Below are 24,077 nucleotides of genomic sequence, written 5' to 3'. Positions count from 1 at the left end.
GGGCCAGATGAAATTAAATGTGAAAAAATCTCATGGTTGTTGAAAGATAATGGAGGTTGCTATTACAGTGTGTTGAAAATGCAATATGGCAGCTTCAACTTTTATGTTTAAAAGCTACTGTACAAAATGTTACTTGAATGAGATTTGTTGAACTGGCAAAATCCTGTGCAGTTACATAATTACAATTTAGGCTAAAGCCAGAGGGATCATTTTAGTCGAATGGAGGGATTCTATCCGATACAATTTACTGCTGCAAGTAGCAAAAGTCATTCCAGTGGAAGTAGGTAGCTGGGCAAGAAAGTGAAGGCAGATGAGCTGTTTCTGGTAGGTTACAAAAGAGCAGCCTCCCAAATGTATTGCCTATTACAGTTATGGCTGCCATTGCAGTCTGAGGATCCATAATATCAGAGGGGAAGTAAAGGGAACATAGGCAGCCTTTAAAGGGGTTGTTCATCTTCTAAACACTTTTTTCAGTTGCATTGTTTTCTGATTGTTCATCAGAAACAAAGACTTTTTTCAATTGCTTTCCATTTTTTATTTATTTTTTCTCCAAAATTGAAGTTTAAAGGAGAAGGAAAGTTTAAAACTAAGTAAGCCTTACAAGAAAGGTCCATCTAAATATACCAGTAAACCCTCAAAGTAATGCTGCTCTGAGTCAAAAGAAACACTGCATTTCTTTAATTCTATTGTGTCCACATGGGCTTCTGTATCAGACTTCCTGCCTTCACCTTAAACCTTTTTGCCCAGGGCAAGAGCATGCTCAGTTTGCTCCTCTCCCCCCTCCCCCTTCTCTGCTGTAATCTGAGCCCAGAGCTATAAGTGAGCAGGGGGAGACTCAGGTAGGAAGTGATGTCACACCAAGCTAATACTGCAGCTAATATCCTAAACAAACAGAGACCTTCAGGAGCTTTTTAGGTATGGTAAAACATTCTACAAAATAAATATAGAATACTAGCTTGCACTATTGCAGCTAATCTATTGGCAATAAAATGCCTCCATAGCTTAATGTTCCAGTCTCTGGTGTTTGCTCAGTGATCCAGGAGCATTCTGAACTGTTACAATTTGCTAAATGTAGTTGATAAATTACTCAGCAGTATCTGTGGAATATTAGCAACTATTGTATCAATTCTGCCTTTAATGAAGTTTAGGGATTCTGCTCAGCAGGGACACAGATAAAAAAATGTATATAGCTAACTAAATGTATCAACTAACTGTATCAATTTACAGTATCGGGACCCCTCTCCCAGAGCTGCTTTAGAAGGTGAAAAATTTAACTTTACAGAACTTTATTAGAAAATTGATCACAAATAGAAAATAGAAAGTAATAGCAAAAAGTCTATTTCTGGTGAACTATCTGAAACCAAATGAACTGAAAACGAGTGTCTGAAGGTGAACAACCCCTTAAATAAGGGATTTTGGGATGCTCTAAAAACCCTGTCCCAAGCTGTCCACAAGTGACAAGATGAACATACAGTTCCTAAAGGATTATCTTGTTGCTGGGTTTGATGCCAGGCAATGTTGGGTACACACCCATGAGAAAAAGAGAAACTAAAGCCCTAAATCACTGACCATTATTGGCTGTTTCTTTTTCTAGAATACCAGCCACAGGAACATTCAAGCACGATTTTCTGTTCAGGACCAGATTAATTATTCATGTATCACCATGTACATTAAAAGACTAAGTGATTCTTCTTGACAAAAAGGCCAGACATATTAACAGATGCGGCTTCTTTATGTTAAACAGAATAACGCAGCTTTTACCTTTGGTGTGATCGGGACATAAAATGCAGATTGTCACAGTTATTTTCCCTGAGCTTTGGCATATTAAAATAGATTACTTTTTTAAAACAATACAAAAGTTTCATACACAGCCCTGCTTGATCATTATACAGCAACAGAACACAGCCTGGGCATATTGTTACACATCGTGTAAGATTTTGGTACTGAGATGATTTTTACACTGACATGACATCAATACTGCTCCAATTGCCTTTGTCCCACCACGAAATACAGGCAGAGTAGTTACAGTGATACGCCTGATAACCGCCCCTCCCTGAAGGAAGTGGTGAACTTCATGGTAGCCCAATTTTTCTTGTTATCTGTTTGTCTAGGGCAGGGCAGAACAAGTCAGATAGACTTACATTCCGGATATATAGCCCTAGGCTGCAATGTAATTCTAGATATTGGGACTGATAGACTCCTACAGAAACATTCCAATATATGTGCACCTACTTGCCTCCTGCTCACGAATACTCATCAATCATTTGTTTGCTTTCAGATTATGGTGTTACAGTATTTGCATATCACCTGGATCATGTCCTACCTTTGCAAGCAGATATAAATTCTTCATAGGTTGCACCCTGTTCTCCTGGGACTATAGTATGGCCATCATATATAAAAGTTACCCTTGAGGAAGAAAAATGAAACTGAAATGTAAAGCTTATTAAACACATGGTAAAAAAAAATAAAAAAACAGAACAAGCCTATTCGGCTACTCTTTACTTTCAGGTCACTATTCTGTTTAGGGCGGGTTTCCATGCCCCCTTCAACAAAGTAAAATGTGCTGCTATAATAGCCAAAAGTCATTAGAATAAGGTGCCTAATTAAATCTAAACCATTGTTTTGGGTCACAGAATTAAATTAGGTCTCCTGAGAAAAAAAAAGTCCAGAAACCTTGCAGTGTAACATGTAGCTTCTAAACTACAGCTCCCAGCATCCTCGGCAGCTGCAGGCTGTCAATTTGCGGCTGAAAGTTTTACTTTTGCAGCCAATGGGGGACGGTGTTAAGACATCTCTTACATACTGTGTATTGCTAGCAATTGATAGATTCATAAAGCCACTCTCTATCTATAGGAGTCACATAAATAATTCCTTTATTAAGAATTTATTTCCAAGTGTCATCTAATCCTACAATGCAATACAAGTGAATAAAATGATGTTTGAATGAAAGGAATATATATGAAAGTACTGCACTGCAATGGTAACCTCTCCATAGGATTTACTGAATGCTTTATTATATGGATGACAGCACAGGCAGGACAACCTGCTACTTACCAGCTCGTTTCATTGGTATCATCTCTCACCAGATTGTAAGCTTCTCTGCACGCTTCCTTGTCAATTTTCGTTGCCATTTGAGGACGCTCTAAGTTCTATTCAGGGTCCAGCAGACAAAAAAAGATTTGGAAGCTCAGAAAGTAGGACAATCCCCCCTCTTAAATCCTTAAAGCAGCTCAGTGGCAGAATCCAAGGCAGTGGCAGGAGAGTGGGTGATGGAGCTCCGCTAGGTTCCTCCTCTGCAGACACTGATCAGCTTCACTGAGTGAGCAAGAACAGCACGGACTTAACCCCTTCTGACAGTCCTCTCATTCTAAACTATAGGCAGCGCCAATCCTTTTTTTTTTTTTGCCGGGGGAAGTTGTGATATCAGATTTCCACCAATGAAATGCAAGTGGGCGGGAATCACCCCTCCAGCTGCGCCGTCCAATGGTTGGCTGCCGTCAGCTTCCGGTTAGAGGTGCTTGGCGTCGCAAAGCATTACTGGGACTTCCACGAAAGTGACGTCATGAGCCTAGCGCTAACCAGAGTGAATGAAGGGGTGCTTCAGCCAAAATCTCTCCTAAACGTTCCTGGCAGATCCTATTAGCCCTGTTAGATACAGATGTGTGCTGAAGGCAGCACCTGCGCCACGCAATGGGGTTCGCAGCACTAACAAACTACAGATACACGGATTTCATGATGTGATCACCCGACACAGGAAGATGTGGCACAGATGATAGACTTGATTGGCACAACAAATGAAGAACAAGGTAGTTTGGTCGCAAGTAGAGAGATTGCGCTGAAGGTGGCGGAAGAGACAGTGTGGCCTTGTGCCAATGAATGTTTATGACTTGGCAGAAATCCATTCCTTTGGAGTTATGGCACTGTATAATAACAAGCCCATATAAGAAGTAAGCTGAACAGGAGGCGCCTGCAATTGTACACTGGGACTGTACACTGGTTCAGTAGACTCATTGGGGCCTATTCACTGAAGGGCGAAGTGGCTAACGCCAGCGACTTTTCACCAGCTTTGCCACCCACAGGGATATCGCCAATTCACTAACAGGCGCCAATTTGCTAGCGAACGGGACCGTCGTTGCGTTCAGTCGCAAGAGCGAAAAGTCGCTTAGCAAACGATTCTTTCTCCGCAAATTCACTAAAGTGCGGATTTTACTGAACATTACATCTTTCGCCAGAGTTGATTTCGCCACCTCAGACCAGACGAAGTGCTAGATGTTCCTCAATCTTCTGTCACTTACATCATATCCTGTGAGCCGAAAATGCATTAAAGTTCCAGAAACGCTGGCGACTTTTCATTTTTTGAAGCGGAATTGCCTGCAAACGTCCTGGGTAACCGGTTTTCTCCAGACATATCATAAAAAAAAAAGAACATTCGTTTTACAGCGGGCTCATGTGTAGGGCATTATATAAACTCTCTTGGTTCCCTGGGCATGTGTAAGAAAAAGTGGTAACTTCATGCATTTGCACCAACATTTATAAATAAAGCCCTCTATACAACTTTAAATTACACGCTGTATGCAAATTGACCTAAGCGCAAGATCACTAGAGAATTTTTCTCTAGGCAGAAACGAACGCTAGCGCATCTTTATGAAACGCTCGCACTGCGGAAATAATGCTAGCAAAAAGTCACCTGCGTTCGGCGCCCAAGGCGCAACTTCGCTTATTAGTGAATAAGCCTAGTGGTAGCGAATTTGCGCCCGTCGAAGTGGTGCAATGTGTACAGCGCAGTCACTGGCGACAATTCACACTTTAGTGAATCTGCCCCATCACGTCATGTTTGCTAATGGCTACAGAGCTGCACGGCTTCTCACGATTTACTTTCCACTTCGGGTTTTATACCGACACCTAGAGACTAAAAGTGAGAACTGCAACCCTCTACTTGCAACCCTCTCATGTTTGGGGGCAGTTCCTCTCAAAGGTTATTTTATTTTTCACTCGGTCTTTAAGTTTTAATTATTTGCATTTCTCATCTGCCTCTTTAATTTGATTACTATTGTCAGTATTCTTTTTACAAATTTCTCTCTTCATTCCATCTTTCAGTTTGTCAGTTAAAGCGCTGCTCTGTTGCTAGGGTAAAATTCATATTAGCAACTGGATGTTTGCTGAAATGCCAAAATGGAGCTTGGTTAAACAATTCGCTAACTGTTTCAAATAAGATTGACAGTGATTTATAGTATTACTTTCTGACTCGACATTATGGGTGTAAGTAAATATTTTGTGTTTGAGCACATCACAGATCTTTAGCAGTTCAATTATGTTAGCATGATCTATCCTTAATTCACCCTAAACCGTTTAGCTTGTTGCTTCATTCCCTGAAGACCGTAGAAGTAATTTACTTACTCCGGGGATGCATGTGCAGAAGGGCGTGCACGAGTTCTCACTTACAGAGTACTTGCACCCTGGAGTTGCTGCTCTCTACACCGAGAGCTAGAGCAAGATAAAAAAAAAAATCACACACTTGTTGTAGAGAGCAGGTTCTGAATATGTAACCTCAGGGTGGGTGGTAAGTACAGGACCCAGAAGCACCTCCTGCCGGTCTGTACCTTGTGCATATAATTGATCCTATGTGCCCCCGACTCCTGCTCCAATACAGTGCTTACCAATGAAATCAGCTCTGTATTAGTGAGGGGGATGCAGCTCTTGTTCTGAAACAGAGCTCAAAGGCCTGCGCCTACTTACACAATGCAAAATAGCTTGCAGAGTGCAAAACAAACGGGCGAAGGTCATTGCAAATGAGCCCTCTAAAAGAGTTTAACTAGGAATATAGACCAAATGATGGCACACTTTTGGACATGAGTTGGGGGAAATGCCGTTTGCCGCCCAATCCTGTAACAATCTTGTATTTTGATATATTTATTTATTTTTCCCTTCTCTGTTTTTAGTGCTTTGTGAAACCATGACATCTGAAAAATGTCAGAGGAATGCCTACAGGGCTTTGCGCTTTCTGCCAACAAAAGAATAAATGAACAAAGCTGATTATGCCAAAGGTAACTATTGATTATGCTGGTGAATGTACTTTTAAAAAATACAAAAACCCAGGCTTCCTATACAACCAAACATGCAACAAAAGTGGTGACGGGAAATAGCTATATTTCAAACTGGAATACACCATATTTAATTGGTGTTCATAGTAGATATAGCATTTAAGAGATAAAAAATGAGAATACTGTGGCTTTTAGATGCATTTTAAGCTGCATTTGAGTATCTCAGACAGCCTTAGGATATATGATACTGATTAATCATTGGCATTTTCTCTTAGAGAGAGATATCTAAAGCATAATGGAAGGTTCCAGGCAGACTCGTGTGTCCCGGCCACACAAGATCAGTGAGTCCTCAAAGGTATGAAATATATTGCATTGGTTTTTTTTTTAATACCATCTGCCTTATTTTTTATACAGTTCTGCTAAATGTATGTGCTCACAAAATCAAGCCTGGTAAATGTGGGCAGATTTTTTTTGTTTGGAAAATTTTTTGTTGCAAATAGTCTGTTTGACCCAAGCACATGACCAGGTATTGGCCAACTTGGTTGAACATTTACACCCATGTCAACCCTGCTTAAAGGTGCCGTATGCCATTGTATTCAACATAAGTTTAGCATTTTATACAATCTATGGATTTTGTTATTTACTTAGCTAAACAGGGCAAAGGGAAATTTAAGTCACTCCGTGTTTGGTCCTTGAGAGGTAGATAATAACATTATCAGTACACATCTAAAGGGGAAGAGAGGGAATAGTACACTAGTAGTATAATTATCTACCTTGCAAGGATCAAACATTGAGTAGCTTTAGACTCCCTATTTCTCTCATGAAAAATATGTTCAGCACAAGCACTATTCTCTGAACTCATGTTAAATGGATAATTATCTTTTACATTAGCTAGCAGCTTTGCAGTTGGTCTTCATTATTATTTTTTTTAATATGTTTTGAATTTTACTACCTTTTTCAGCTTTCAAATGGGGGTCACTGACCCTGGAAGCCAAAAAAAAACTATTTCTCTGTAAGGCTTCAACTTTTAGTTATTCAGATTTTTTTATTATTTAACTTCCCTTTCAGTCACTTTCCTGTTCATATTTCAGTCTCTCACTGCCTGCTTGCTAGGGTAAATAAGATGCTAGCAACCATACAGCTGCTGAACTATCAAATTGCTGAAAGGAAAGTTAAATAACTGAAGATCCCCAAAAAATGAATACCAATAGCAAATTGTCTCAGAATATCATTATCTATATCATACGGAAAGATATATATATATATATATATATATATATATATATATATAATATATATATATATATATATATATATATATATATATATATATATATATATATATATATATATATATATATAATATATATATATAATCTATATCTATATATATATATATATATATATATATATCTGTAGTCTATATTATATTATTATAATAATAATATTATTACGATATAAAATATTATGGATACATCTTGCTGGACAACGAATCACACTTAACCTAGCAACAAATTTCCATAGACCTTACTTAGATAAGACATAAAGCATAAACAAACCAATTATTTATTTTTGAAAGCATACAGTAACCCTAAACCAGCTACATATATCAATACAGCAGTAGGATCTCTCCTTGCAGTCAAACTTGTTTGGAACTACTCATTTCAAAGTAAAATTAGAGTGCAGCAATAAAAAAGGATAAAAGATTACCTTAGTGTAGGACTTTATTACTGGAACTTGAATATTTCCCTTAGTTGATGATGTCTTCTGTACAAAAAGCCACTTCATTTCTTAAAATGAAATATAAAATGCATTTTCTTTGTTAAATTCTCATTAATAAACAGTAGCAGTCATTGCTTCCTGTTGTAGTGTTAATGTTAGATGACACTTAATTTTTGGTTTTATTGTTCTTTGTTTAGCTATACAGATGGGAGGACCAAGCTACACATGTCCTACATACTTTTAATGAACAAAGGCAAAAAGGCCTATTCTGTGATGTTGTCTTGGTAGCAGATGAGCTGAGAGTCCCTGCTCACAGAAACCTCCTGGCTGCTTGTAGTGACTATTTTAATTCTATGTTTACTATTGGAATGCGTGAGGCCCACCAAAAGGAAGTTGAATTAGTTGGGGCTTCTTATATAGGACTGAAAGCTGTGATTGATTTCTTGTACAACTGTGACCTGTCCTTGGATGGTGGAAATATAGATTATGTTTTAGAGACCGCTCACCTTTTGCAAATCTGGAAAGTAGTGGACTTCTGCTGTGAGTATCTGGAGAATGAAGTGAGTGAAGAAAATTATCTTTACCTCCAAGAACTGGCTTCAATTTATAGTTTGGAACGCCTTGTTTCTTATATTGATTCCTTTATTCTACAGAACTATGCCACACTTTCCTTCACAGATAACTTTTTGCAAAATATCTCCACCCAGAAGATTTGCCAGTACTTAAGCAGCAGCCAAGTACAACATGTAGGTGAACATGATCTCCTGCAGTCTGCTCTGCAGTGGTTGACACATTCTCCTGAAAGAGACAGTCTAGCTTATCAGGTCCTCCAAAACATTCGGTTTCAACTGATTCCCAAGAGTGACCTCCTACACAGAGTAAAGCCTGCAGTATGCTCACTTCTCTCAAAAGAGGCTAACTGTGAGAGCTTGGTGGAGGAAGCTGTCTATTATCATAATAATGTGTCTTGTCAGCCATTGCTTCAAAATACAAGAAGCTCCCTGCGTGCTGGGGTCGAGAGACTTCTGTTTGTAGGAGGAGAAGTATCTGAACATTGTCTTGAGCTGAGTGATGACATCTGTAGTTTGGACACTACAAAGGAGCAATGGTTGTCTGAAACACAGCTGCCAGCAAGACGGAGCCATCATTGTGTCACGGTTCTAGGAAACTTCATCTTTGTTGCTGGTGGAAGTTTCTCAAGAGACAATGGTGGGGATGCTGCTTCCAACCTTCTCTACAGGTATGATCCCCGCTGGAATCAGTGGATCAAGGTGAGAGTTTAACATTGCTGCAAGCAGACATTGTCTGCAATGTGGTGCTGCTACACCATTATCCATTATGTATGGTAGTGTATTAGTTTCCATACCACTGGGTGCTCGTGAGTTCTCATTAAGCATCATGTGCCTCAATGCACTGACTGGTTTCTGAATAAAATGTAACAACAATCTATGGTGGTGGCACAGTGTCATCCGCTAGACCTGTTATTTATATAATTATAGAAATTCCTGCATGTCAGTCACACCAAGCCCCAAGAAGGTGATATGCTTGATGAATAATTGACTTTATATCTAATGCAGATAAAAGAGAAACAAACATGGCAGACTTGTACAAAGCTGGATAGATGTGTTCTGTTATATGTTCTATAAAAGATGTTTTATATGTGTAGGCTAGAAAGGGTTAAAGTCCTGTTCCCCAATGTTGGCGATGAAAATGTTTTCAGTGGCAAGATCATATATTGTGATACTTTGATGTTGCCATTTTAAGACGGCACGCATTCAAATTGCCCATTTTCTACCACACCACAAAATCTCTAAAACATCTCTCTGATATTTATATGTAGCAAGCCGATTTTATAAAACCTAAAATATCAAATACTTACCTATATGAAACAGGAAACACCTTTACAAATATATGTGTCAAAGTTTTAAAAACTATAAGATAAGGCTTTCCTTATACAGCAGATTTGTGCAATTATTCAGTCATTTTGTATAGGGATGCTGGCAATGTAGTCTGCATTCTCAAATGGGGTTAGCATCTGGTATATTGTAAATATTGCACAGAATGCAAAGGTCTATAATGGTTTTATAATGATAATGGTCCTATTACACAGTATATGAAGTGTTAGTAATTAAATTTAATGGATAAGACTAAACTGCCCTAATGTTTATGTTTGAAACAAGAATTGAGTGACCTTAAAAATAAGGCTATTACAAACACTGTTCTTATTTTGGTTAAGAGAGTTGAAGCATAGTTTGCACCAAGTAACTATAAAATGCTGCAATGTGAAAAAAAAGCATGGCGAATTACACCAATTTGTGCCAGGCACTTAGTAAATGTAGTTCCTTGTGTTTCTTGCAGGTAGCCTCCATGAACCAACATAGAGTGGACTTTTATCTAGCGGCATTGTCTGATAGGCTTGTAGCAGTTGGTGGAAGGAATGAAAGTGGGGCCTTATCTTCTGTCGAATCATATTGCCCTCAGCAGGACACTTGGACACATGTATCAGAGTTGCCAAGGTGAATGTTTATATAAGTCCAAAAATGTAAAAAAAAAGGTAAAAAACAAAGAAAATGTGTCAACATTTGCCAATGTGAGACAGGCCTTCAGTTGCTTAGAAGTTACCCTTGGTTCCTTTGTAACCTCTCAGACTAATTTGATGTCTTGCAGTTGGAGTTATCTTTGATGGTCAACTAAATCTGGGTAGGGTAACAACGGTTCTGAATTTTCTCAAAATTTGTACACTTCAGAGTCTTCAGAGAACGCCTTTATTTGAGCCCCAGCAAAACTTTATTTTAGGCCCCCCCCTTTCCCTCCCCATGATGTGCTTTAGTGTAAAAAAAAAAACATAAAGAAACCCTTACCCTTAAATGCAGAGAAGCGCAGTGGAGCCATCTTCCGGCTCTTCTTATAGTCTTCAGGTCTCTCTGCCATCACAAAGCCTGCCGGCGCATATTGGCGTTGACATGAAGACTATACGAAGAGCCGGAAGATGGTGAATGGGAGCTCTGCTGGATTCTCTGCATTTAAACGAATTGTTCAGTTTTAATATAAAAACTGGGTAAATAGGCTGCGCAAAATAAAAAAGGTTTCTAATATAGTAAGTTAGGCAAAAATGTAATGTATTAAGGCTAGAGTGACTGGATGTGTAACATAATAGCCAGAAGACTACTTCCTGCTTTTCAGCTCTCTTGGTTTACACTGACCGCTTACCCTGGTTACCAGGCAGTAACCAATCAGTGACTTGAGGGGGGGGGGCACATTCGTCATATCTGTTGCTTTTGAATCTGAGCTAAATGTTGAGAATCCATTGTAAGCTCACTGAACAAATATGTACCACGTGGGCCCCTTCAAGTCGCTAACTAACTCAGTTATAGAGCTGAAAAGCAGGAAGTAGTGTTCTGGCTATTATGTTAGACATCCAGTCATTCCAGCCTTTATACATTACATTTTTGGCTAACTAACTATATTAGAAACATTTTTTATTTTGCACAGCCTATCTATTTACCCAGTTTTTATTTTCACACTGAACTGTTCCTTTAAAGGTCAGAATTTAACTGACAGTTTAACTTTTTTTTTTTTTCTAAAGCACATTGTGGGGAGGGAGACAATGCCTGCAAGTTTAGGGGGCTTTTATTGGGGTGTTTAGTTCTCCTTTAAAACAGGGTCTCTCACTCACACCTTCAAGCACCACTGTAATTGTATAAAGCTTTTCATGTATGCTTATTGCATGGCAAACTGCTGACTGCAGAACTTTGGAGGCAAAAAGGCAAGGGTTGTTATACTTCTAAGAGACTAAAAATGGAAAAGTGAAGCAGTAGCTAAAAGAATATAGCATTTACAAACAAATGGTAGCTGTGTACAGGAATAGTTGAAGCAAGGAATGCTTAGTAGAAGCAGATTGCTGTATTTCAGATATAAGATGATTAGTACATAGATTACCTCTAGGCAACTGGCTTATGAGCTTTATGTAGAATTCACATCCATGAAAGAGCAAGTGGCTGTTAGGTTTACTGATGAAGAGAGGAATATTGAGGAACATTTTGGCTTTAAGAGATTTCAGAGCAGCTATGAGGGATGCTGAGAGAAGCTATTTTAATTTGGTGATGTGACTCGAGAACATTAGGGTACATAAAGGGGTTCTTAACCCACAATGTAATTCTATGCAGCTTTCTAGTCTTCGTTAGTGGTGTAAACGTTAATTATAACTGTAATTGCTACTGAAAGCAGTAGCTGTCTTCTATGCACTCCTAGCTCTGACTCCTGAACCGATGTAGCAGAACCCCAAAAGACCTGGAAGAAACTGAATCTTATTACATTGTTTAATAATCAGACATAAAGGGATAAACAGATACTACTTTTAATTGCAGCTAGATTTAGAAATAACTTTGTATGCTTATTAATACAGCTCTGAGCTCCTTATGGTAATAGTGTTCAGCTCACTGAACGCCTCTGTTTGCGATTTGTATCATTAGTTTAATTAAAAGTAAAATGAAGGTCATGTATAGTAATTGTAGGATTATGTGAAGTAAATAATTATCACACTGTCTGTAGTTGCTAATAATTTTGTGTTTTTATTTTAGATTCACATATGGTCATGCTGGAACGGTTCACAAAGACTTTATCTATATCTCAGGAGGACACGACTACCAGATTGGACCATACAGAAAAAATCTGCTTTGTTATGACCATCGTGCAGACGCGTGGGAAGAAAGGAGGCCTATGATTACTGCTAGAGGCTGGCACAGTATGTGCACACTGGAAGACAGTATATATTCTGTTGGTGGTAGTGACGATAATCTAGAATCCATGGAACGATTTGATATATTGAGTGTAGAGTGTTACAGCCCCCAGTGCAATCAGTGGACGCGAATAGCCCCATTGCTTCAGCCAAACAGTGAATCAGGGGTGGCTGTCCTGGATGGCAAAATTTACATTTTTGGTGGTTACAGCTGGGAAAATACTATATTTTCCAGAACTGTGCAGGTATATGACAAAGAGAGACAAAAATGGGCTAAAGGGACTGACCTACCTAAAGCCATTGCTGGCGTGTCTGCATGTGTGTGCATCCTGAAATCCGGAACTGACGAGCAAAGTAAAAGAACAAAGACAAAAAGGTACTCTGATAGAGGCCGATGAGCGCAGGACCTTTTTAACACAAGTTCTGTGTATTAAATTACACAATCTGTTCACAGCTAGGCAGGATATCTGTGGTTTTTCTCATGTTGGTTCAGGTAGAAGCTGTTGCTTTCTCTTTTTTTTATGAAATTAGTTAATTATTATTATTGAAATTGTTTTTTTAAAACACATTTTAATTCATTACAGTCCCCATACACTCCTTACAGACCCATACGCTCCTTTTTGAGTTACAGTTCCAGTATTTCCATTGACCCACATCCAGAATTGTACTATCCTGTTCATCAAAAGTGGCGTACTTCATGTTTTGGCAGCTGAGTGGGCACTTCAGTTTGATGACCTTGTTTAATGCCAGCACCTCTAAAATATTGTGCTCTATGCATGTTGTGGCAGTGGCACCACTTCAGATGATTCTTGTGGAAATTTTGTACCACATTTTTTTCCAGTTAGCTTGCTCATTTGAGTTTCTTTGTAAATCAGAGTGAATGGAAACTGATATGTGATCACTCGTAGCAAGTAGGGTACAGATTCGTTTTTTGTATGGGATGCAGTTATTATTTCTTGGCTGAAAATAATCCACTTTATTTTAGAATACCTTAAACTAAGGTGTATTGAGCTATGGCCTTCATTTCTCTAGACATCCATTATATTATTTAGTAAAGAAGATACACTTACATTACCAAATGCCATTAATTAGTTGGCTACAGAAATCAGAATGATTTCTTACTTTATTTAATTCACTAGTGGGGCTTATTTGCCAACAGCATGCAAATTTGCAAAGCAACCAATAAGAGATTCACTTTTTTCATCCAGCTGCAGGTAGAACAATGAAAGAAAACAGTCATTCTTTGCAATGGGTTGCTACCTAAATACAAATTTGCTCTGTCTTGATAAATGGGCCACAGTGAATATTTCTAATTATTTTGACTTATTGCAGTATTTTATGTCTGATGACTGCTTCAGTTCTAAAGACCTTGGTGCTGTTCAACTGATTTTGAGCCTTCTGTGCAGCCAAAACTTTTCCACATTGCATAGGCATGCATCCCCTCCAAGTGGAAGCTTTAGAGCAAACAAAATTTTCACCTAGTGGTACAACCCGTGTACAGGTGTCATGCACCCAGGTGCAGTGCATTGCAAATGCAGAAGAGGTTCAGAGTCACACTCTGAAACCCAGGAGGTAAGTAGAATGATGTGGGAACGGATCAAGTAGTGTAGTGATTCTGACCGTAGGAAACTTCACAGCTGCCATATACCAAAAGAGTAATTAAACAAAGCCTTTCTGTTACCCTTTAAATTGCTTTATTACCCCTCCCCCAGTTGGCTGAAATTGCAATGTTTTAATTAGGTTTGGTCTAGATGTCTTATTGTCTAGATGTGCTTATTAATCAGTATAAATTTTACTGAAGACTTTCAGTTACTGCAGCACAGTGGATCAACGGCTCCAGCATAACTTCTAAAATCAAAGTTAGTAGGTCTTTATAGGAATTGTTCAGTATAAAATTAAAAACTGGGTTAATAGATAGGCTATGCAAAATAAAAAATGTTTTAAATATACTGTAGTCAGTAAAATCTATAAAGGCCAGCATGATGGGATCTCTAACATAATAGCCAGAACACTACTCTCTTGGTTTCCACGGATTGGTTACCAGGCAGTATTCAATCAGTGACTTGAGAGGGGGGGCACATGGGTCATAACTATTTGCTTTTGAATCTGACCTGCATGCTAAGGATCAATTACAAACTTACTGAAAAGTTATGTCCCATGTGGCCTCACTTAGTCAATGACTAAAGGTGGCCATAGACGTAACAATTACGATCTTTCTCGTAAAAAATCCTTCCAAGAAAGATCGTTCATTTCAATACACACTAACAATGGACGATGTTTGGATCCCTTCAAAGGCACCTGATCAAAATTTTCCATCCAGCCCGATCGACAAGCCGACCAATATACAAATCTTCCGATATCGGCCGGCTCTTTTCCCACCATACACACACCGAATATTGTACAAAAATTCGTTTTGTATGATATTATCTGTGCATATATGGCCACCTTAATTTGGAGTTAGAGAATTGAAAAGAAGTAGTGTTCTGTTCTGACATCTGCTCACTCCAGCCTTTATAGATTACATTATTGGCTAACTTACTATATTAGAAACATTTTATTTACATTTTATTTTGCACAGCCTATCCATTTACCCAGTTTTTACTTTTTATACTGAAACTGTTCCTTTAAAGGGAGTGACAATTCTCCTTTCCAGGACCCAATACCCTGTGGTGGCAACTTGTGTTTTCTGTATTAATGTGAAGTAGTAAAACCACTTAAATATAGTAGCCACTACACCTATCTGTAACCATGGAAATTTGGACTGCTGTATTGTGCCCAGCAGCCCAACTTTCTGCTAACGGTTAGTTCACACGAGGAGATTCAGGGAGATTTTATCGCCTGGCGACTAATCGCCTCGTCTTCTGGGCGACAATCTCCCTGAACTGCCTCCTTGTGTCTTCCCATCTTCTATAATGAAAAGTTGCCTGCGCTAAAGCATACGTGGCGCTGCGTTTTCAGAAGTCACCCGAAGTTGCCTCACGAGGAAACTTCAGGCGACTTCTGAAAACGCAGCGCCACGTGTGCTTAAGCGCAGGTGACTTTTCATTACAGCGGATGGGAAGACACGAGGAGGCAGTTCAGGGAGATTGTCGCCCAGAAGAAGAGGCGATTAGTCGCCAAGCGACAAAATCTCCCTGAATATCCTCATGTGAACTAACCCTAAAGGGTGCAGAATTCACATATTTCAGAGGCAATACAGATGCAAAAAAGAAATTAAAAAAGCCTGATAACCTATGGAAAACATAAGCATGGAAATGTCATTATCTCTTTAAGATGCAATTTGGGTAATGTGTCTATATCAATTCTGGAATATGAATATCTATGTTTTTAAATGTTGCTCTTCTTATGGTTATGTTCCTTTAGCCTTAAATGTGTGTGCCATTCCTCTATCCAGTCTAGGTATCTAGCAGCTTACTGGATAATGCTGATTTAAATCTCTATTGCAGAAGCCAGCAAGACATTGATCTGCCATATGTTTCTAGTCCAAATAATGAGAAAGATTTAAATTAGGCATATTAAACCTAAACTCCCAGAATAAGATGTCAGGAGTCATAGCAACCTGCAGACTGAGGGGCTTTAACGTTTATTTTCTATATCTTTAGAGATTTTAAATGCACTGCATGATTACGTGACTTTGGAAATGTTCTTAAAATAGAAATTGCAAAAAAAAAATATACATTTCTTTTGTTGATGAGGGGGCCAACTAACAATAGTTTCTAAATCATTTTTTTTTATTGTTTTAAATGTAGTTCTGAGAATATTAAAAAAATACAATCTCAAAGCAGCTTTTGTGGGTTTTTTTTTTTAATAAATAAAAAGAAATAGAAGAGTTTATTGTTTGAAAATGTAACACTCAGGGGGTCATTTACAGAAAAAAAGTGCAAGAGTACACATGCAGAAAGAACTTCTGCCCAGAGGAATGGCTACAATGTACACCTTGATGCAAGGTACACAGCACAGATTGGCTGGAAAGAGCAGACTAGTCTTGTCCTTACCGCCTATTAAAGGACAAGGAAAGTCTAAAATAGAATAAGGCTAGAAATGCTGTATTTTGTATACTAAACATAAGCATGAACTTACTGCACCACAAGCCTAATCAAACAAATGATTTATGCTTTCAAAGTTGGCAACAGGGGGCTGTCATTTTGTAACTTTGTTAAACATCTTTGCCTGACCCTGCACATGCTCAGTGAGGTCTGGGCTGCTTAGGGATCGTCATAAACAATGCTGCTTGAATTCTGCATGAATGGTAAGTAAGGCGGGGGCTCCCCCTGCTGTTCATAAGTATGATTGTTTCCCTGCTCAGCAGTTACGGACCATCTGACAATTCCTATCCACAGCAGTAAATGAAGGAAGAATTTCACTGCATACAGTCAGTCAGACTTCTTACTGCATACAGTCAGATTTCTTATAAAAACGGTGCACATTTTTTAATTAAAGTATATTGGAGATAGGTTTATTTTTCATTAAAGAAAGTAAAAATGGGATTTTATTTTTTTTGCCTTTCCTTGTCCTTTAAGGACAGGGCCCTGTTACAGGCTGCTCTCCACTTGCTCTTCTGAATGATGCATTTGCCAAGTTTAATGTAAGACTACAATACCCAGCATGCAATGGGACTGACTTGTGTAGAAGATGGGAGTTACCAAATTTTGGCCTCTCTACCCCAGTCTCCCATCCCACTTTCCGGTGACTTTCCACAATTTCAGACAATTTCGGGGCAAAAATCAGCTGGCCACCAAAATGTCTAGAGGTTGAGCCGTTTTACCAATATTTATTGGAATTGTTCATGTATTATGACCTTATGGGGCCCTTATACCTACTGGGGCCCATCTGTAGTTACGTCCCTGGTGTTGGGCGAATCTGTCCTTCATGGGAACATTAGTTAAACAGTGAAAAATTCAAAATGGCTTATTTTGACATCAATTCATTGATTTGTTTAGAATTTTTTTCACTCCGCATGTTGTGCTTTTTTTGGGCTACTTTTGTAGTGCTTCTTGGCTAGTTTTGTAGTTGACTTTCAAAACTAGACCTGGCAATCGTGTTTCAGAGGTTATGGGCGCCATGATACACTACATTCTAATGACCCGTGTAGCCCACCTTCATAACATACATGGGGCCCTTACAGAGAAGTTTAACCCCAAAGCACGTAACCAGAGCGAATATTTTACAGGGAAAGCTCAACTGTGCCTATGGAGCTGTTATGAAAGCAGTACTCCTGAGACGAGCACCTAATACTACTAAATATGCTTCTAACCCCCAACACCTATTGCCTGTGCAGCCTGACGCATCACGTGCTCGAACTTGTTGCGCAGGCGCGTTGCCTCCAGAATCAAACTTGTACGCATGCGCTAGGGGGCAGCGCTGGGTGGAGAGTAGTGTCTGCGCGCGAGAAAGAAGATGGCGGCGGCGGGGGAAAAAGCATGAGCGGCCTCACTCATTGAAACAATTCGCCATGGCCTCCCCGAGCGAACAGGTACAGAGCGGCCCAAAATCGGCCATGGGCGCCGCATGCTTCGTGGGGGTCCATATATGGGGTGCGGGTGTGTGTCTGTCGGAGAGAAAAGAGGCGCGGGTGGATGTAATGCTTTGCCTAGGCCCAGTCTTGATTTCTGCAGCCTCATTGGAGGAGCATGAGAGGCTTGTGCACACGGGGAGAGCCAGTGGCATACGAGCAACTTGTATCTCTGCACCGACCTGCTTGTGGATTTGGAAAGGTCGTTCCATAGTGGGTTGGCGTGTTTTCTACAACTACAGTCCATTTAATACACATGCCTGAGCCGTGGACTCCCCGTGTGCATTGCCACCGGCAACCCAAACCTCCTATCAGTGACGAGACTCCCCTGATTGTCATGGTAAAGACAAACTATTGCCGACCTCGACTGGCATAATGGAATTGAATAATTGATTTCTCCATTACCGCTATCTCTTAACCGTGTCAGCTATTGATCGAATCTCTTTAAAGGGATACTGTCATGGGAAAACATCAGTTAATTGTGCTGCTCCAGCAGACTTCTGCACTGAAATACATTTTTCAAAAGAGCAAACAGATTTTGTTATATTCAATTTTGAAATCTGTCATGGGGCTAGACATGTCAATTTGCCAGCTGCTTTCAGTCATGTGACTTGTGCTCTGATAAACTTCAATCACTCTTTACTGCTGTACTGCAAATTGGAGTGAGATCACCCCTCCTTCCCCCCCTCCAGCAGCCTAACAACAGACCAATGGGAAGGTAACCAGATAGCAGCCCACTAACACAAAATAACAGCGCCCTGAAAGATCAAAGAACAGCCCTTAATAGTAGAAGCCAAGTCCTACTGAGACTGATTTAGTTACATTAAGTAGGAGAAATAACAGCCTGCCAGAAAGTAATTCCATCCTAAAATGCAGGCACAAGTCACATGACTGGGGCAGCTGGGAAACTGAGAAAATGTCTAGTGCCATGTCATTTCAAAATTGAATATAAAAAAAATGTTTTCCCTTTTGAGAAATGGATTTCAGTGCAGAATTCTGCTGGAGTAGCACTATTAACTGATGGGTTTTCCATGACAGTATCCCTTTAATGCCTACATGACATCACATCCCAAACTGAAGGCTCGCTTGTCCGTCTAAAAAGTCGCACCCCACGTTCCACGCAAACTACGGGGGTTCAGCAGCCTGTGACCTTTGTACCTGCTCATCTTGTCAATTATATTCCACCACATATATAGTGCCTATGTATTGCACGCCTAATAATTATTTATATGAAACCTCCCCATTGTGGCTCAGTTTATCAGAACTGTCTCCTATCTATCGCTTATTAATGTACCATTCCTCACATGCATTCTGCTCAGTCTGAGGATCCTTCAGTCATGTCTCATGTAGCCTCATCCAGTTAGTTAGCCTTGTCTGAGCCAATGTGCTAGACTGATGCTTATAGATCAGGGACATACACATATAGCAACATCTCATTTGCTATTCTAACTGCCCAAAACTATAAAGTGTGATATCGGTTCACTCATGTCTGATTTATATCTCCGGGGAATTGGGCCCAGTCTGTTGTGATGTAGATGCCTTAACTTTGTTAGGACATACATCTGCAATCAATCCACTGTCCTTTATCAAGAACTAAGAATCTTTGGTTGTCGGCAACACATAACATGCATTTCAGGATAAGGAAACATGGTATTGTGTTGGCAGTTGTATAACCATTGTTGACTTGAAAGTGAATTATATTTAGATAATTGAAGATGTAAGATTCAGGGCATCAGAGTTCACGGGCGCCATCTTTTTCTCTTCGGTAATCTTCGGAATGAGAGCAGTGTCTCGTTGCATGTGCAGTTGGAGCAATCTTCCGTTTTGCGACAATTGCATATGCACCTAAAGTCAGTGAAATTGTCAAAGTGAAGGAAGAAGATCTGAAGATTACCGAAGAGAAGAAGATGTCGCTCGTGAACTCCGATGCCCAGAATCTGCACCTAGTGCTAAGTAAAGAGTTTGGAGTATTTACTGGAGGGGGTCTATTTAGGGTAGAGTTTTTTTCATTAAGTGTTTAGTTCTCCTTTAATAGATGAAATTTTACCTCTGGCTCCATTCACCCCTTTGACCCAGATAAAATTGAGGACGATTGGTTTAGGTGATCTCTGCAGTCAGGACTTCTTCATATATTTGGTTGTTTTATTTAGAGTTTGATACATCAAAACTGTTGCAGTGTTTACTAGTAATAATGTGAAGTGTTGATACTCAGGTTGTAAACTGTCTGAGCAATCCTAAGCAATCATAATCACAGAGTTGTTTTCCGTGGAGCATATTCTGAATTCCCTTATGTTAACAGAAAGTAGTCACTGTTGGAGAGGCCAGTGGGTTTGTAAACCTACAATATAAAAACACTGGTTAGACTGATTGTCAAATTTGCATTTAGAGCAGCGGAACGCAAGGTATATTGAACTACGTAGCTTGTCCATGCAATGTTATGTGGTTATCACCCAAAAACAAATTGTATGCGTTTCAGATGACTCGTGGATTTCAGCAGAAACTCTGGCATGTATTAGATGTAATGATCACCACTTAGGTGCCATAACCTTTAGCCAACCATGTCAGCGCTGCAAAAGGTTTTTGACTTTTGTTCAGTTTCCAGCTTCAGTATCTATAACTCTTGCCTGGAAAAAAAAAGATAATGCTGCATGTGCGTTGAATTACATTCATTAACCGTTGCAGTTTCGCAACAAAGCAGTAACCCATAGCAAATAATCCTCTGTTGGCTTTGATCAGTGTGGTGCTGGCTTCACATGAACATATCCAGTAGTGATGTGCGGGCTGGCCCGATACCCGCGGGTGGGTTTCGTTCTGGCTGACCTCGCACCCTCTTACACTGCTTGCTTTTATAGCTGTGTGCCCACTCGCCCCGCCCCTTTTGTGATGTCATCTGTGGGGCGGCACAGGTCTATAAAAGGAAGTTGGGTGGAGGGAGGGCGGGTTCAGGCCGCTAAAACTCGACCCGCACATCACTAGTATCCAGTCACTCAGTCCTATGGCCAAACAACCACACCTGCATGAACCTCCAATTTGTAAAATAAAGGCAGAGGCTGATTGAATAAATGGATCAATGAATGTGGCCTGATCTCCCGATGATTTGCCTGCATTGGAAAAAAAAATTTAAACCGGCCAGTGACATTTTCATGTGTGGCCATCAAAGTTTAAATCTGGCTTCCCAGTTTCCTGCAAATTGTGTATCTGTGCTATAGCACATGAGGAAGTTTTGTTATTAATGCTCAAATACATTCATTAAAGCTCTGTGCTTATTAGTTTTGTCTTTTCTCCTGTTTTTGGTGTAAATAGAGCATTCATTCAGAACCCATAGCAAACAATCCTCCGTTGGCTTTGCAGTAACCCATAGCAAACAATCCTCCGTTGGCACTGTAAGACACTGTGTCTTACAATGAGGTTTTGTTTTAAACTCACTTTATGGGGTTCTTGTAAAGGTTTTCCTTTTTACTGCATTGTTTTCGTTCAAGCTTATTTGCATTGAAGGATGCCTGAAATATGAACTTTTAAAATGTGGCACCATACTGTGCTTTTTTTCAGCTAATATATGGGGCAAATTCAGACCAGCCTAACTCACTGTCTGGGTCAGTGCTTTTTCTAAATGTGTGTCATCGAAAAACACATTCCCTTTGTCCATGGGTGGACGTGGCTGTTGCTAAGGCTGTGGGGATCACTTATTTAGGGGTAGCAGTAGTTTTAACATTGTCTGGAGACAGTCTTGTAATCTATAGCTCCATTTGAAACTTATGAAAAGCAGACCTTTGACATTGCGTGTTTTGTTTAAAGGAACAGTAACACCAAAAAAATTTGTAATGCATATATAACATACTGTTGTGCTGCTCTGTTAAAAATTGTGTGTTTACTTCAGAAACTCTACAATAGTTTATGTAAACAAGATGCTTTGTATACATGGGGCAACCATTCAAAGCTGAAAAACCTAAAGACACAGGATATACCGCAGATCACAGATAAGCTCTGAACAATCCCATTGTAAACAGAGCGTATCTGTTATCCATTGTGTATCCTGTACTTGAATGGCTGCCCGCATGGCTACACAGCAGTTTGTTTATATGAACTATAATAGTGTTTCTGAAACAAACACACCAGTTTTACCAGTGCAGGGCAACACTACATTATATTGTTGTTCCTTTAAGACACTTTCAGTTTTTGGTATTACTGTTCCTTTAACTTTATTCCACTTTCTGTTTTTTTGCTTCTGATTGCTTTGGCACTTGGGTGGCAAGTGTGGATTTTTTTTCAAATCGATTGACTTTGTATTGTTATACTTTGTAAGAGAATGTTTTCTTTAAACTATTTGCTGGCACTGTGTAATTGGATTAGTCATTTATCAGTTTAGTGCCGTTTCAGCAAACTACACATTCATTTCCAAAGACGCTGCAATGGCAAATTTCTTTTATATGTATATGATTTGACACAAGTGGTAAGTTTCCACTCAAAAGCTACACTAACTTGAACAGTTTATATTCGTATTTGCAAAAAAAGTAAAATAAAAGGGGTACAGATACCATTCTGAAATTTCAGCAGTGACATCCCCAGGGCCCAGTATTCTTACTGTCCCAAAAAAAAAGGCAATTAAAGGGCACCTGTTAGGCAAAAATATCCCCAACCAAAGCTTTTTTCTATTCGATCCCGCACTCCAGTTGGGAGTAACAGTATTTTTTTTGTGAGCTCCCAGTACAAGCGGTCGTGTTGTCATGGGTCATTGCATAATAAGCGAAAGGCACAAATTGCTCATTATGCTAATGTCAGATGTGATGTCAGAATCACATTTGCTGATGCGCTCTGCCCTTTAAGAGTAGAGTGCCACTGCAAGATCCTCTCTAGTATCAGACACTCAATTTATGATATGCCATTTTAATTCTCATCCACACCAAAAGATCATGCTTTCAGGATGTGAGAGCTGCCTTAACTTCCTATTCTCCAAAAAAAAAGCATGCATCATCCTACAGGGCAGATGAAATTCTCTGTCAAAACTGACTGCCAGCCCTACAAACTTGCCCAAACGGTCAGGCAATAATGGCAGAAACATGGCAATTTAAGACTTGGTTATCAAAAATTAAATAAAGTATTGTTCTTAGAAACAGCATTGCTTCTGCCATATTCTCCTTCATAGAAGCTCTTAAAGGGACAGTTCAGTGTAAAAATAAAAACCGGGTAAATTGTTAGGCTGTGCAAAATAAAAAATGTATCTAATATAGTTAGTCAAAAATGTAAACTATAAAGGCTGCAGTCAGCGGATGTCGACTACACGACTTCCTGCTTTTCAGCTCTCCAACTCTGGGTTAGTCAGTGACTTGAAGGGGGGGGGGCATCGCTGAGTTTGCAATTGATCCTTAGCATTCAGCTCAGATTCAAAAGCAAACAGTTATGACCCATGTGGCTCCCCCTCAATTCACTGATTGGTTACTGCCTGGAAACCAAGAAAGCTGCAAAGCAGGAAGTAGTGTTCTGGCTATTATGTTAGACATCCAGTCACTCCAGCCTTTATACGGTACATTACATTTGTGACTAACTATATTAGAAACATTTTTTATTTTGCACATCTTATCTATTGACCACGTTTTTATTTTTATACTGAACAATTCCTTTAAATCTGATTTGATTTCTTTAAGTGCTTGTATTTAATGTTATTAAATACCCAGAATTGCTTCTGACTTCACAACTCTGCATGTTTGGTCCTTGCAAGGTAGATTACCAGTCTGCAAATAATCCCCCGTACATTGAATTTCTACTTCTTTGCACTGGTAATCTAAATTACCTACCTCGCAAGAACCATGCATGAAATAGCTTCAACCCTGTTTCGCAGAAAAAGTAACAAGAACCATAATTTTTTTTTGTGATTAAAACAGGCAAAAAATATTTTAAGTATTTAAACTTGTTTGGAGCAAGAAATTATGAAGTTGTTTTAAATAAAAACATGAAAATGACAATACATACAATTTATGCGTGTGAATGAAAGCATTATTAAGAAAAATCGCTCTGGAATCAGGAGTAAAATGTTCTTATTTTTTCAGTTTATTCTGTTTCTATTCAC

At 39.3% G+C, this 24,077-nt stretch overlaps 3 protein-coding genes across 9 annotated transcripts in view; 2 read left to right on the top strand and 1 right to left on the bottom strand.

Annotated features, from left to right (window-relative positions):
• The window catches only part of cotl1.S (coactosin-like F-actin binding protein 1 S homeolog), an 18,251-nt gene extending 14,920 nt beyond the window's left edge, over positions 1-3,331 (bottom strand). Inside the window, exons 1-2 of the mRNA XM_018260580.2 lie at positions 3,055-3,331; positions 2,324-2,406 (exon numbers count right to left, since the gene is read on the bottom strand). Coding sequence (XP_018116069.1) covers positions 2,324-2,406; positions 3,055-3,131 — 160 coding nt within the window. The 5' untranslated portion in view covers positions 3,132-3,331. The remainder of the gene's footprint in view (positions 1-2,323; positions 2,407-3,054) is intronic.
• Positions 3,332-3,490: 159 nt separating this feature from the next.
• klhl36.S (kelch like family member 36 S homeolog) lies at positions 3,491-14,992 on the top strand. Of its 6 annotated transcripts, none has more exons than XM_018260577.2 (6): positions 3,491-3,806; positions 5,940-6,044; positions 6,317-6,396; positions 7,961-9,034; positions 10,122-10,279; positions 12,344-14,992. In XM_018260577.2, the coding sequence occupies exons 3-6, from the start codon at positions 6,337-6,339 to the stop codon at positions 12,897-12,899; spliced, it is 1,848 nt and encodes a 615-aa protein (XP_018116066.1). In that variant the 5' UTR covers positions 3,491-3,806; positions 5,940-6,044; positions 6,317-6,336; the 3' UTR covers positions 12,900-14,992. The 6 variants fall into 6 exon arrangements, with proteins under 6 accessions (XP_018116066.1, XP_041417117.1, XP_018116065.1 ...); XM_018260576.2 differs by lacking the exon at positions 3,491-3,806 and adding an exon at positions 4,326-4,386; XM_018260578.2 differs by lacking the exon at positions 3,491-3,806 and adding an exon at positions 4,393-4,975.
• A 2,819-nt stretch (positions 14,993-17,811) lies between these two features.
• The window catches only part of usp10.S (ubiquitin specific peptidase 10 S homeolog), a 38,107-nt gene continuing 31,841 nt past the window's right edge, over positions 17,812-24,077 (top strand). Inside the window, exon 1 of one of the 2 annotated variants that reach the window (XM_018259780.2) lies at positions 17,812-17,974. In XM_018259780.2, coding sequence (XP_018115269.1) covers positions 17,954-17,974 — 21 coding nt within the window. In that variant the 5' untranslated portion in view covers positions 17,812-17,953. 2 annotated transcript variants of the gene reach the window in all.

The sequence above is a fragment of the Xenopus laevis genome, chromosome 4S (assembly GCF_017654675.1).
Source record: "Xenopus laevis strain J_2021 chromosome 4S, Xenopus_laevis_v10.1, whole genome shotgun sequence".
NCBI classification, from domain to species: Eukaryota; Metazoa; Chordata; class Amphibia; order Anura; family Pipidae; genus Xenopus; species Xenopus laevis.
This window is presented reverse-complemented; position numbering and strand designations above follow the sequence as displayed.

What these genes read in the sequence shown, in the direction of transcription:
- klhl36.S (XM_018260577.2), top strand. Translation starts at nt 6,337, where the DNA reads ATGGAAGGTTCCAGGCAGACTCGTGTGTCCCGGCCACACAAGATCAGT. An exon ending in GCTGGAATCAGTGGATCAAG is followed by an intron (nt 9,035 to 10,121) that starts GTGAGAGTTTAA and finishes TGTTTCTTGCAG; the next exon opens with GTAGCCTCCATGAACCAACA. An exon ending in CATGTATCAGAGTTGCCAAG is followed by an intron (nt 10,280 to 12,343) that starts GTGAATGTTTAT and finishes TTTTTATTTTAG; the next exon opens with ATTCACATATGGTCATGCTG.